Source organism: Alexandromys fortis, unplaced genomic scaffold, assembly GCF_014885135.2.
Source record: "Alexandromys fortis isolate MF-2015 unplaced genomic scaffold, M_Fortis_MF-2015_v1.1 scaffold_254, whole genome shotgun sequence".
Lineage (NCBI taxonomy): Eukaryota > Metazoa > Chordata > Mammalia > Rodentia > Cricetidae > Alexandromys > Alexandromys fortis.
Window position 1 is genome coordinate 1,181,178 of NW_026068130.1, and position 14,008 is coordinate 1,195,185.

A 14,008-nucleotide genomic window follows, 5' to 3' on the forward strand; every position below is an offset into this window, starting at 1 on the left:
CTCCAGCCCTTGAAGCAGGCTGAAACCCTCTCTTCAGCTGTTCTCTTCTCAGACAGCCACGTCCAGGCTGAGCTGGGCTGTGCCATCCACTCACTGAGTTCCTTCCTCTCTGTACCTCCCCCTCCTGTCTCCTCTGAGCATTGAAAACCCTCCTCCCTCACCCCCCCTTGCCTGTGCCCAGCTCACCTCGCTGCGTCCGTCCGTCCGTCCGCCCTGGCTGTCTCCGCCGCTTCGCTCCGCTTTGCAGCTTCATGTTGTGTGTGAGCCGGCCTTGGTATCACTGTTGTAGCTCAGAGCACCTCCCGAGGGTCGCTTGTGACAATGGCTCTGCTCCTGCAGGGCCTTCGTATACCTGAGCAACCTGCTGTACCCTGTGCCCCTGGTGCACCGCGTGGCCATCGTCAGCGAAAAGGGAGAGGTGAAAGGCTTCCTCCGTGTGGCGGTGCAGGCCATCTCAGGTGTGTGTGTGGCTCTGATGCCCTTGGCAGAGGTGGGGGGCTTTGCCTTTGCAAGCAAAGGTGGGAGGAAAAATATTGTGCAGGAGCCAATATGAAACTGACTTTACCCAGGACCCCTCAGCCTCCCTGTGGCCAACCAGGCAGGTGGGCAGGTGGGGCTTGAAGGAAAAGTATGCCAAGTCCTTGGTTCTGGCCTCCTAGGCTCTCCTGGACTAGACAGGGACATCTCAGCTGTGCAGGTTCTGCCCAGGATGCCTGAGGCTGCTCTGGCTTGGATTTCCCACCTATCACACAGTCCAGGTGGGCCCAGAGATTTCCCTGTTACCTCCCAGAGGCATGGACTGCCTACCTGCCAGCCCAGCCCACTCGCCACTTTCTCCATAGTCAAGGGAACCTACAGACTGCTGGCCCCTCCCAGAGTGGCTCTCAACAGCTGCCTCAGTTTCTCTTCTATGTTCCTCCCTTAGGTCCTGGTCTCAGGCACAGGCCTAAGCTGGAGGCTGTAGATGCTCCTCATTGGTGGGCCTAAAAACAAAGGCTCCTCCATTTGTAAAAGGTGTACAGTTTCTCACTCCCCATCCCCCTGGAATAGCCGGGAGGTCCCAGGATTAGCCAGCTGCAGAAGCCCCTGGGCCTCCGTTTGCTCATCTGTAGCCCTATAATGCAATCCCTGCGTGGTGAGAATGTTTGTAGGGCTACCGAGAACAGTGTGAGGTCATGGTTCAGAAGCTAGCCGCAGGTCAGTGGCGACATCTGCTATAACGGCAGTTCAAAGCCTACTTTTTCTCTGCCCTAGACCGTGGTCTGTATACCATGGCTGCTCAGGCACCTGGGGACAGGGAGACAGGAACCCAGTGGGACTGAGCAGGATGCAGCAGGTTGGCCATGGTTAGTCTGGCGCTGGCTCAGTGTGGGCCCCCAGAGGATCTGGGAAGGCCAGCATCCCAGTGTGTTACCCACTCCCAGGTTCTCATTTTGCTCTAGATTGTCACACTCCCCAGGTTCTCCTACCTCCAGGATATCGTATCCAAGCTATCCTCCTCACTCTCATACTCTCAGATTCACAATACCCCAAGTTCTCACACCCCAAGTACCAGCAATATACTTGTACCCCCAGGTTCTTCTCTCCCCCAGGCTCTCCTACCTCTGATCTTCCAATGCCTCTTCCTTCTCTACTCGGAAATGTCTAATCGATCCTTCCCTGGTATTCTGGCCACATTAGGTGGCATCGGTTCTACTAATTAAGCTAATCGTGGGCTGTATTGCCACTCTCGTCAGACTGTGATTTCCAAATGTCCTGCCCAGCCCCCGCCCGTTCCAACCTATCACCAGTCACGACGCACTGAGAATTGCTCAGATGAGCACAGTCACTGTTTCCCCCAGCGCTGGTCTAGAGCTCCCGTCTAGAAAGGAAAGCCAGGGGTGGGAACTATGACCTGGTAAAAGAGCCCAGACTTCAATACCACCCTGGCCTCACTGCTGCAAAGTCCTTGTTTAGGGGTGCCTCCTTCCTGGGGAGTTCCTCCTCCATCTTGCCAGGCCCTTAATCTCCTATCTGATCTAGCAGCTCCCAACCACACTGGGTAGATGTCTCCATCTTGTCCAAATATTCCTCGAGGCCAAGGGACTCACCACCTACGTCCCTTGCAGAGGAAGTGGCTAACCTGCTCTGTTCTCAGTGAGAAGAGCCCTCTGGGGGGTCATCGTTAGGATTGCTGGCGAATGATCCCATCTCCAAATTTAAGCTGAGGTATACCTCCAAGGGCCACCACTCTAAACCCAGTGGGACTCAGTGGGTCCCCCATGTATCGGAGGAGGGCTGAGAGTTAGGAAGGTGTGTGAGGCTCAGCTCAGGCCTGTGAGCAGCCACAGCCCTGCTGTCCCCCAAGTCATATTCAGGAAAAGAGGCTATGATGAAGTCTGATCTGGGGTCCCCAGATCTTCTATGAAGACAACTGGATTTTAGCATGTTTGGGATCATAACTAATATCTCCCCATCTGTGGCAATGAAAGAAAGGAATTTAGGAAAAACACAGTCTTGTCACCCCTGCCCGGCCCTGTGGCCATGGGTTGGGGTCAGCTCATCCATTGAGCCCCATTGGGGCTGGTCCTGGCTATCAGATACAGTTGGCTGACTGGGTGGTGGCAGAGGAGTAGCCACACTGCTGGAGGTGACATAGTAGGGCCCATGAGCTCTGAAGAGGGTGGTGGAGAGATGGCAGGAGCCTGTTGTTCTCCCTGAGCACCTGGGACAGGCAGGTCGGACAGGGTGGGGCTTTGTGGGGTCCCCGAGGCAGCACAGGCTTGTGGTTAGTGTGGTGACTCCTGAGCTGCTGGTGGTGATGTTGGCTGCTCAGGGAAGCTAAGAATCTGGTACCTGGTTCCTATACCCTCTCCACGGTCCCAGGGCCATTTGGCCTGGCTCTGTCCACTGTGGAAACAAGTTGGCAAATCGACCCCCTGCTTATTCCTCTTGCAGCTGATGAAGAGGCTCCAGATTATGGCTCAGGGGTCCGTCAGTCAGGGACTGCTAAAATCTCCTTTGACGACCAGCATTTTGAAAAGGTACTATGAAGACTTGCCTTGTATATTCCTTCCACATAACCCTAGGCTCTTAGGGATCCCTGCCAGGGACCCATGGGCCTGGAGTCTTTTCTCTCTCCCTGAGTGCTGTGCCTGTCCCATCCCTTGCTGTCTAAAACACACAAATGTCCCTTCCCCAGTTTGTCAGGACCCACTTGGTCCAATCATCTTCCCGAGTCTCCCACAGCAAGGCATAGAGCCGGTGAGTAGAGGCAGCTTTTTAGAATAGGCACCCCCATTCTCTCTCCTCTTGGGTTAGCTTTTTAGAATAGGCACCCACATTCTCTCTCCTCGGGGTTCCCATAGCATACTATATTTTCTACCATCCTTCTTCCTGCTTCCCCTCAAACCTGTGAGAATGAGAGCAACTCCATTGAGGCCACCCTCTGACCCCCACAGAAAAGACTATCTGAGGAGATGGTAGAGGGGTTAAATCCATGCAGTGCCCCTCTCCAGCCACACTTATTTAGATACCTGGCTTAAGATCTCAGCCTGAGGATGTCCAGTATGGAAGAACTGCCTGTGACCTGCCCCCAGGAAGGCTCTGGTGCCCTGGGGGTAGAACTAAAGGCCAGGAATGGTTCCTGGTTCCCTTTCCTATGTCTCAGGCACTGAGGCAGGTGGTGTGTTCCTCTTGGGCAGTTCACACCTCAGCTCATCTAAACCAGAGAGTCAAGGTGGGCTGCTCATGGCAGTGGGAGGAGAGGCCTAGACAGGTGGGTGCTTCGTCTAGGCGTCAGTGGCAAGGCTGGCTCAGGACCCTAGGGACCCAGGTCCCGGTGCACAGATCTCTAGTCTGTGACAGCTTAGCCATCTGCCTCCTGGGCTTTCTCTTAACTCTGTGTCCTCACAGTTCCAGTCTGAGTCCTGCCCTGTGGTGGGGATGTCCCGCTCAGGGACCTCCCAGGAGGAGCTGCGCATTGTAGAAGGCCAGGGCCAGGGTGCTGACTCTGGGCCTTCAGCTGACGAGGTCAACAACAACACCTGCTCAGGTAGGTGCGGCCTCAGTGTGTGCTACACAGATGTGTGGGAGCAGGGCTTGAAGAACCTGGAACCTAGAGGCCCTGTCCCTCTTCCCTGGCTCCCAACAGCTGTGACTCCTGAAGGCCTCCTAGACAGCCCTGAGAAGACCGGAGCCCTGGAGGGACCCCTGGACACAGCCCTGGACCATCTCCGTCTAGGCAGCACCTTCACCTTCCGGGTGACAGTCCTGCAGGCGTCCAGTATCTCTGCTGAATATGCAGACATCTTCTGCCAGTTCAAGTGAGCCTGTTGTCTGCACCCTGGGCTGCTGGGAAGGAGGATGCTCTCCTGAGGGGCGCGCAGCCCACATAGGCTGTGGGCTATGCAGCCTCATACGATACCCAGTGAGGCCACAGGTACTTGCTGCAAATCCTTGCTTCAAGTTCCTCTTCTTGATCCTCAGCTTTATCCACCGCCACGATGAGGCCTTCTCCACTGAGCCCCTGAAGAACACTGGCAGGGGACCCCCTCTTGGCTTCTACCATGTCCAAAATGTAGGTCCTGGCCATTATCCCTGAACTCCCAAGGGTGTTCCCTTCCTAAGCATGGATTTCCCTTCCAATCCGTTCTTTCTGCTCTGAATGGACTGTCCTGGGGGCTGTCTGGCACCAGGTTGTAGAACCTCTGGTGCCATGTTAGGATACTGACATACAGCTGGGTAGCAGGGGAATCTGTAATGTTTAAAATTGGAGCCTGGGGTCAGAATAGAGGTCCTGAAAACGGCTCACAATGAGCCCTGGGCAGACACGGGCACCACATCCAGGGATGCCATGGCTAGAATTGGTGCAGAGGACTGGGCTCAGAATACTGTGTTTTCATGGATACAGAACATTTTCAGATACGATCCATCCTTTCCCTCCTCTCCTTCTAGATTGCGGTAGAGGTGACTAAGTCCTTCATTGAGTACATCAAGAGCCAGCCCATTGTGTTTGAGGTCTTCGGCCACTACCAGCAGCACCCATTCCCACCTCTTTGCAAGGATGTGCTCAGGTCATCTGCCTAGGTCGCCCAAGTGTCCCATATACCTCTGATGTCATCTCCTTAGCTTCCAGGCATAGTCAGAGCATGGGCCGTGCCTGCCGCTGCCCTTTGGGACCACTGTTGTCAGTACCTTGACCATCAGCCAAGCATGGGAGTCTTCCAGGGGATAGGCCAGGCTTTGCTGCCCACTGGCCACTTCTAGGAAGGGAACTGATGTCTGATCCCCCCAGTATTTGGGGAGAGGGGACAGAGGGAAGTCTCAGGAGGTGGGGGTGTGAGGGTAAGGGACCTGTAAGCCATCTCACCATGGGTCCAGGAGATGGGACAGGAATGGCAGCCACCCTGAGGTCTGGAAATGTGTAGACAGGCCTTTGCTCCTCTCCAACGCTATCTCTCGTCAGCTGAGCAGACCTCACAGCTGAGGGATGCCCAGGGTGTGGGAATGGAAGAGGGAAACAGCAGGGATGATTGGGGCGCTGAGTCCCTGGGGCCTTGTGGAGCCTCTGGGATGGTATCTAAGGCCCTAAGGGTTCCTCCTCTCATATCTAAGCATGTACAGAGACCTGGGATTCCTCCTGGGTCTGATGGGACAGGAAACTAAGGGACACATGAATGGGCTTCTGATCAGGCTGCCCTGCCCCAGGACTCGACACCAGCCTAGGTCTGCTCACTCTGACTTTTCCTCCACAGCCCCCTGAGGCCCTCACGTCGCCACTTCCCCCGGGTCATGCCACTATCGAAGCCAGGTAGGTGAGGTTCTCCTGAGTCCAGGGGCCCGGGCAGTGAGGGACCTCACTATGGGTGAAAGTGTGGTTGGACCCCACTGTGGGTATAATGGTCTTTCAGGCTGCAGCTGATATAGCAGATGTCTTCTGGCCTGAGGAGTAGATAGCTTTTGGCTTTGTGCTCACCAGCCTGTCCGCAAGGGAGACATTTAGACCCAGTGACAGGTGGCATAATGAACACTCAGCAGGGACTCAGTGGAGGAAGGTCCCAGCGCAGGGGCTGTGGACAGGCATGGTTGGGCCCAGGAATACAGGGATGGGGTCGGGTGGGTAGAAGTGATCAAGGGGGTAGACATGTTGGAGAGCCAGCAGGGCTGAGTTTAGGGCATCCCGGGCAAGTTGTGGGTGCTTGGCAAGACATACTTGGATTGATATATTTTGCTGTGTCCAAGTGTAGATCAGGTAACAGGCCAGGCAGAGGAGTCCTATACATTGGGAGGACCTCTGAGCAAGTGTCTCTGCTGCCCTAGCAGTACGTGGAATCTCTAACCACCACCCTCACACCCATGTGTGTAAGGCCACATGCTCCTACTTGGGTGTAGAGAGCGTAAGTGTCCACACATCTGAGACCAGTACCAGGTTTCTCATGCCTGACCTGCAGAGCTGGGGGTGACCTGGCCATGGGTAGACCAGTTGGGTACCTCTGTCTGGGCAACCGTTGCCCGTGCAGCCTTTGCTGCTCTCTCCTTGAGTGCCCCATCACACGACATTGCTTTCTTGTCTTCCTAGTGCCAGCCACTAAGCTCAGCACCATGACACGGCCTTCCCCAGGTCCCTGCCACTGCAAGTATGACCTGCTGGTCTACTTCGAGATCTGCGAACTGGAAGCCAATGGCGAGTGAGTGGCTACCCGGAGTGCCCATGTTGGGTGCCAGCTTGGAGCCTAAGAGTCTGTAAATAAAGAGGAGAAGGGCACCGGGAATGGTGTTCTGAATGCAGCTGAGAATCCACAGTGGCTAACATGGGAAAAGAGGGCCAGGGAACCCTGAGCTGGTGTTCTGAATGCAGCTGAGAATCCACAGTGGCTAACATGGGAAAAGAGGGCCAGGGAACCCTGAGCTGGTGTCGGGGAGGCCTGGGACCAGGTTCTCCTTGAGTGTCCCAGTCTTGGGGCACGGAACACAGAAGTCCTGATACAGCTGTGCCCAGGTCATTGGGTATATAGATTTCTGACTTTTAAGGTACATGGGAAAATATGAGAAAATATGGGAACTGTTATAGGCAGCCAGCCCTGAAGGACCTGCCCTTCTGAAGGGGTTTTCAGCTCTGCCGACTCTGGGACCAGGTCTCGTGCTGTGGGTGGGCTGGAGGAGGGGCTCTGTGTCTCACCACCACCATCTTTTCCAGTTACATCCCTGCTGTGGTAGACCACCGTGGCGGCATGCCCTGCATGGGGACCTTCCTTCTCCACCAGGTGGGAAGCCTTCCCTGCCTTCCCCAGAGCTTGCACTGCCCTGAAATTCCTTGTATCCCCAGTGCCACCTGACTGTTCCCTCTCCTGGCACGTGACAGGGCATCCAGAGACGGATAACAGTGACGCTGCTGCATGAGACAGGAAGCCACATCCGCTGGAAGGAAGTGCGAGAGCTGGTTGTGGGTGAGTGGGGCAGGCAGGGGTTACCTCAGGAGCGGACAAAACCCTGGGATCTAACCACAGTTCTGTCTTGTGTGGGGGTCTGGCTAGGTTGTGAAGTCTTCTGTGATTCAGCCCATTGCCCAAAAGGGAGAGCCCTGGATCTGCTATAGTCCCAAGTTTCTACCAAATCTGTGTTGCCCTTCCAGGGTTGTTAAAACCACAGTTAAACTTAAAACAATAGGAAACTACCAAGTGTCACAGTTCTGGAAGTCAGGGTGCCAGCAACAAGCATGCTGTCTGGGACTATCTGGAACACTTCAGGGTCCTTCTCTGCTTTGTCTGGTCTTGGGAGGTGGCTGTGATCCTGAGTGTTAGCTTGTGGAAGACTATTCCAGTCCTCGGCCTTATAGGGAGGGCTCCGTGTATTTTGATGGTAGGGCTGCCACACTCACCCCGTGACGACTTCAGCTTGGCCGATGCCACTGCTGTGCTATGGGGTCAGAGCTCTAGCACACCTTGCTAGGGAGGGCAAGAACGCTGTCTTTTTCTGTGACCTCCTCTTTTGAATTCCCCTTTACCAAGCTGTCCCCTAGACTCTCATTGGGGGACATGGGTAGATACCTACCCCAGTATGTACCCTGGGGCTGAGGTATATCTATCTAGAAGCAGCTCCCAGTCCTGGGTAGGCAGGATCTCAGGACCGGTGTCCTTAGACTGACCTGTCATCCTGGGTCCCCACACACAGGGCTGTGGAGAGTTGGTGTGGGTATGAGGATGGACACTTGGGCTTTACAAGTGTGTGTCAAGGGTCAGAAAAAGCATGAAACCCGTGATCAAAGTACCCTCTGGGGAGAGTCCAAGCTGAATCCATGCCAAGGCCAAGGTCAGGCCTAGAACCTGGCTTCTGAACCCAGCTATTGCCGGAGTGGGGGCAGTTCTGCCTATACTGTCACCTGGTGGTGTCCCATGCCACCATGTCCTCCCGCTCAGATGGACAACCCAGACCGCCTTAAATCTCACCTCTCTTCTTCTAAAAATGCAGACACCAAAAGCTGCCGATTAGGGGTGGCAGTGGGGACTTAAAGGAAGTGAGGGAGATACTACCATGAACATTTGGTCCCATTTAGGTTATTGCTAATCCCCAAGCCTAGCATCTCTAGCATGGGCCTTTTAGGCCCTGTGAAGTGGACATTGTGAGAAGGGCCAGCAAGATGGAGGAAAGATAAGAGACCTTGGTGACCATGAACTCCATATAGGTGGCCATTTGAGGGATAGAGATGACCCTAACCCAGTCCCCACCTCCCTCTTGTATCCTGCCCGAGTCTCTCCTCAGGCAGAGAGCTCTGTGGAGGTCAATTCCCCAGCGTTGAGTATCTGCTCTGGGCAGGCTCTCCTTGCCATAAACTCCAACTTGCCATGGGTATCCCAAGTACTGGAGAGTTTGGCATCAAGAAAGGACCCTAGATTGTCCCCTCCCAGAATCCTTATGCTGCAGAGCTGCAGGGAGCTGGGCAGGATGGCCCAGAATATGCAGTGGAGGAGAGGCAAGCTGGTCACTCTCTTGCCAGGGCAGAGAACCTATGAGCCAGACGTGGGCTCCTTTACATGAGAAGATATTTGCTTTCAGGCTGAGGAGTTAGGAGATAAAGTGTCTCTCTTGCAGACAGACAGATGGACACCAAAAGCAGGTATCTTCTAGGCCTGGAAAAGTGGTTAGTACATGAAGAGAGTATGCATGGACGATGTGGCTTCTCCCTTTGTTATTATCTTTAAGCATAAAATGGGGTACACTCACCCCCATCTGGTTTAGGTCTCCTTGTCCCACAAGTAGAAAGGCCTGAGCTTGCTAAGCTAGGCAGCTGAGATCCACCAGATTGTGTAGAGCTGAAAAACAGAACGCAGCCCCTCTGCTGGAGGGGAGACAGAGGAAGGAGGCATTGGCCATGTCACAGAAAGCATCAGGTCCCCAACAGCCTCCCTAGTGCCTCCTACATGGCTAACAGTCATGTAGGGAATCCACTCGTTAACCTGGCTTCTGTCTAGCGGTCTCAGTATACCTGGGCCACTCGCCTTGCCAGGCATGACACCCGGCCACTGCCCTTCCCGCAGGTCGCATCCGAAACACTCCAGAAACTGACGAATCTCTGATCGACCCCAACATCCTGTCCCTCAACATCCTCTCATCGGGATATGTCCACCCAGCCCAGGATGACCGGTGAGTCACAAGGAGGGTGGGAGGATCACAACCCCCGCTGACCGGCTCGCACACAGGTCAACCACACCAGCCTATCATGGCCTCTACTCACCAAGGCACTCATGCCATGGCCAGTGCCAGGCCCACATTCCCTCTTTCTGACACCTAAAGGGACAGAACAGTGAGTGGTGGCCCGTGGCCTCCGAGTCTTTCTGCTCCCTCAATTGCATGTCCCCCATCTCTGGTTTACACATTCACGTCATCCTGTCTCCTGAGGAGTGTCAGCGTGGACTTGTCCTGTCCCTGGGGGTTTGTGGGTAGATGGTTGGTTGCAGGGGGTGGGAGACCAACATGCAGGCCATGTTTCTGAGAACTACACTGGTAGGAGCAGGTCTGAAGCCTGCCTCTGGCAGGGAGGATGAGTGGGGATCAAGAAGGCAGTCCAGAGTTGGCAGCTCAAACAGAGGTGTGGCTGCTGGTTACCACTTAACACATTTTTCTCACCACTTTCCAAGCTCCAGAGAGTCCCAACCCCCATCTTTATTTGAACAGTAGAGGGGAAAGGGCCCCCTGAGATGTTCTTGGCAGCCCTGAAGGGTTTGCCAGGGTGCTTGGGTATGACAGAGTCGCACAAAGGCTGCCAAGGGCCAGAGTCATCCTGCAAGAGTCATCATGCCAGGGTGGATGCCCAGCTGGACAAAGTTGCCTGGGACACAGTCTCCCAAGGATTTGTGAGGTGTTTGGCAGGAGCTGAGCCTCAACATGGGTCTTCCTCAGTGACTCAGCCTGGCCCAGGGTCAAGGAGTCAAGAGCTGACCCAGGAGCTGTAGCTGAGGCTATCTGTAGCAAAACATTTTTTAAGGGTACACCACCCTTGGAGAAGCATGGAAGGGTCACATCCCTGTGAGGGTTTGCATGGACCCAGAGTCCCAGGAGTGGCCTCTGTTCTTCCGACTTCTGCATCCAGAGCTCCTCTTCTGCACAGACACATAGGGAGGGGCCAGAAGAGGTGCTCCCCCAAAGCACCAGAGGCAGCTTCCTGTTGGGTACAGCCAACAGGAGAGGATGGAGACAGGGGTGTGCCCGTGTGGCTCTGGTCCTCACCCCGCACTTCCGGAGGTGTTCTATTAGGAAGGTGGTACTATGAGGGCTAGGCTGGAGTTCACGTCGAGAGATAGGAGGGGAGCCAGACTACTGTGTGAGGGGGACCTAGAACTTCCTCTGGTCTTTCATCTCCTCCTGCTCTGCAAATGCACCCTGCTGAGGCCTAATATGGGTGCTGCCCCCTAGTGTCGGCCACTGTGCCTGGGCATGGGAGTTCAGGGCCACAGAGGCAAGGGTGAGGGCTGGGAGGGCCTGTCTGCCACTGAGTGCTAAGAGGTGCTTTGGGGTCTGGGAGTGGCTTGACCCCCTTGACCCCTGATCACCCACTGCAGGACATTCTGGGAGCCAAGGGGAGGGGTAGGACCAGGAGGTCAGTGGGTAGGTGGGAGCCTTCCCGACTTCCCTTCTAGTTGTCTCATTGTGTTGAAGACCTCATTGCTGGTGTCTTCTTGTCATCCATCCCCCACAAGCCCAGCTATCCTTGACCCTGGCTAGGTAGGGGGCAACTATGAGGCCAAGACTCATTGTTCCTCAGCTGACAGGACGTTGGTTAAACAGGCTCAGGCCTTGCCCTGGACTGACTAGCTGATGTCCTATTCCCTGTCCAACCCCACACCTAGGCTGGAGGCCCTGGGTGCCAGGAGGAGGGAAGACAGATGTGGCCCCTCGCTTGGCTCTTGCCCTCGCTGTCCCCGCTGGTGCAACCCCAGCCCTCCCTACCCCAGAAAAGTCTCAGGCACGCTCCTTAGCCCATGGCCTCCTCCCCAGGGCCCAATGGGGCCAGCTTCCTGTTCCCTGGACATGGCTGACATCCTAGAAGCCTTTGAGAGCCAGGCTGCTCAGAGATCAGCCACTCCATAGAGGCTGAGGCTTGGGCCTGGCTAGCTCTGCCCAGGGCCTCAGGCTACCATGCGCTTTGCCACATCTGGGCCTCTTCCTGCTCCACGGTCCCTGCTTTGCAGCCCCCCCCCCGGCCCTGAACGGGTTAGCCAGCCACAGGCGGCTGCCCCCGCTGCCGCTTGCTGCTGTCCCCTGCTGTCCCACTGCCCACCCACAGCCCTTCACTAACGTGTGGTTGTTTGTGTTTTGCAGGCAGTTTCTTGATTCGGACATACCTAGGTACCATTTCTGTCCCTTGGTTTGATTTCAGCCTTTTCCCCTCCCTCCTCCTTTCCTGGTCACCTACACAACCCTAAAAATTTAAATTTTTTTTTTTAGCTTTTTCAACTCATAACTTGCTCACCTTTCCTTCCTGTTTTCACCCTCCTTTTAATTTCATTTCCTCGGAATAGCGTTCTGGTTTTATTTTAATTTTCCTCCCCAGCCCCACCTTCCTGGCTGAGTATCTCCCGCCTCCTCTAGCCTTCATTCCTGATTTTGGCTGCTTTTGTAGTTTTCTGCCTCTGTAGACACTGGCCGGCCTCCTGCTCCTCCCACCCCAGCCTTGCCTTCTCTGCTGACCTCTAGCCTGGCCACAGTGGGTGCAGGTTATCTCCCGCATGCAGGCTGGACAACCCGGCTGCTGGGCTGCACCAGCTCACAAGGGCCAGCCAGTTCCTGCAAGGGGCCATAGCAGGCAGAGCCAGGAGCATGGGGAAGGGGCAGACAGGACCCACTGCCAGGAGACTCCGAGCTCCCATGTGCTCCACAGCTGCCCAGGAGCCCTTTTTAGGCCAAGTCAGGAAGAAGGACCTCACTCTAGCCTCACTACCCCAGCCATGGCCCTGGCCTCGGCCTCACTTTTTGGAAGTGGTAGGCGCTAACTCCACAAGAAGACTCGCAGGCCTTTGAACGTGGCTTGTGCCCATTTCAGACTCACTTACTAGTGCTGAGTAGGGTGGATTGCTGTGGCCTCTTTTTACCTGGTCCGAGGAAGTCCCTGAACACGCTGGCCTATTCTGGGACTGTGATCACTGGGAAAGGACAACCTCCAAGTCCTGCGTCCATATTGGGTCCAGGGAGAACTTGGGGCTGTTCTGAATGGGAAGGCCAAGGTGTCACCTTCTGGGCACTTGCAGGACGGTGGCCAGAGCTTCCTGGTGGTTGTCCGTCTCATGGGTCAGCTTTCTTAAAGTCACGAATGCTGCTTAAACCTTTAAGCCGCACTCCCTACATAGAGTTCTAGGATGGAGTGGGCTGTGTCCTTGTCGGGTCACAGCTGTAATGATCAGTGTGGACGGCATTCATTGGCCGTCTTGCCTGGGTACCTGGGAGTGGGCCCCAGAAGGAGGATCTATGGGGTTATGGAGCTGTGGTTCTCTGAAGCATATTCCCTGGGCCATGGATGTGGGACACCTGAGTTACTGACTCAGGTCAGTAACTGTGGGCCAAGAGCTGAGTGGACACTCCCTGGAGACCTGGGGCTAAATGAGGCAGAAACCTCATCAAGAGACAACTGAAGTGGTGGCCACACTCAAGCAGGGGAGATAGCGCTTTCAAGCCTGAGCATTTCTTCTACCAGGATCGGCTGGGTGGGCTCCAGGAGGAGGTGGCATGTGGGTTGTGGAGACAAGTGATCTATGTGGAGATGGAATAGAATTGGGCTTCCATCTGCTGGCAGCCTCTGTGTGTTTGAGAGGTCTTCTAGATGGACCAGATAGCTCTAGCTACAAACATCGAGTGCCTCCTGGGGACTTCTGAATGAGCGAAGAGACACTGGCTCTGTGCAAAGGAGGAAGCTGGTTTCCTTCCCTTTGGTACTTCTTTCTCACGAGCTCTGATTATGCCCCTGGGTTTGACCTTGGAGCTGACCCTACCATTCTAAAAATAAATGTGTTGGTTACAGGCCTGGGCTTGGCCTATTGAGAGAGAAGGAAGGAAGGAAGGAAAGGTAGGAAGGAACGAAGGGCAGGAAGGAAGGAATAAACGAAGGAAGGAAGGAAGGAAGGAAGGAAGGAAGGAATAAACGAAGGAAGGAAGGAAGGAAGGAAGGAAGGAAGGAAGGAAGGAAGGAAGGGGAAAGGAAGGGAAGGAAGGAAAGGAAGTCCTTAGGTTGGAACTAAAGCTTCCTCCCAAATCCAGTTCTACAGGACAGGAATCCATCGTGGTGGCCAGTAATACCATCACGATCATGAAGGGGAAAAGTCTTATCCCATGTGATCCTGGGACCACACAGCTGAGCCAGTGGCAGCCTGATTAAGTCATTTGCTAACTAAAGAGGGACATACAAGTGCCAGAACTTTCTGGATGTTACTTCTGCCCTGAGGATGAGGAATAATGAGAGCTGTGGGCTGTGCTGTCGTGAATTAGCTGATTCATGCAAAGCTCTCAGTTCAGGCCCAACATGAGTCTCCCATCATTGCCA

The 14,008-nt window shown here is 54.8% G+C and overlaps 1 protein-coding gene across 3 annotated transcripts in view; it reads left to right on the forward strand.

Moving 5' to 3' along the window:
- Kif1a (kinesin family member 1A) overlaps positions 1-14,008 on the forward strand; it is an 89,022-nt gene that overhangs the window by 58,462 nt on the left and 16,552 nt on the right. For 2 of the 3 annotated variants that reach the window (XM_050125978.1, XM_050125976.1), the window contains 12 exons: positions 340-458; positions 2,938-3,023; positions 3,895-4,033; positions 4,133-4,304; positions 4,468-4,558; positions 4,936-5,054; positions 5,736-5,791; positions 6,560-6,668; positions 7,178-7,244; positions 7,343-7,427; positions 9,516-9,621; positions 11,797-11,823. In XM_050125978.1, coding sequence (XP_049981935.1) covers positions 340-458; positions 2,938-3,023; positions 3,895-4,033; positions 4,133-4,304; positions 4,468-4,558; positions 4,936-5,054; positions 5,736-5,791; positions 6,560-6,668; positions 7,178-7,244; positions 7,343-7,427; positions 9,516-9,621; positions 11,797-11,823 — 1,176 coding nt within the window. The remainder of the gene's footprint in view (positions 1-339; positions 459-2,937; positions 3,024-3,894; positions 4,034-4,132; positions 4,305-4,467; positions 4,559-4,935; positions 5,055-5,735; positions 5,792-6,559; positions 6,669-7,177; positions 7,245-7,342; positions 7,428-9,515; positions 9,622-11,796; positions 11,824-14,008) is intronic. The other variant, XM_050125977.1, reaches the window with a different exon arrangement.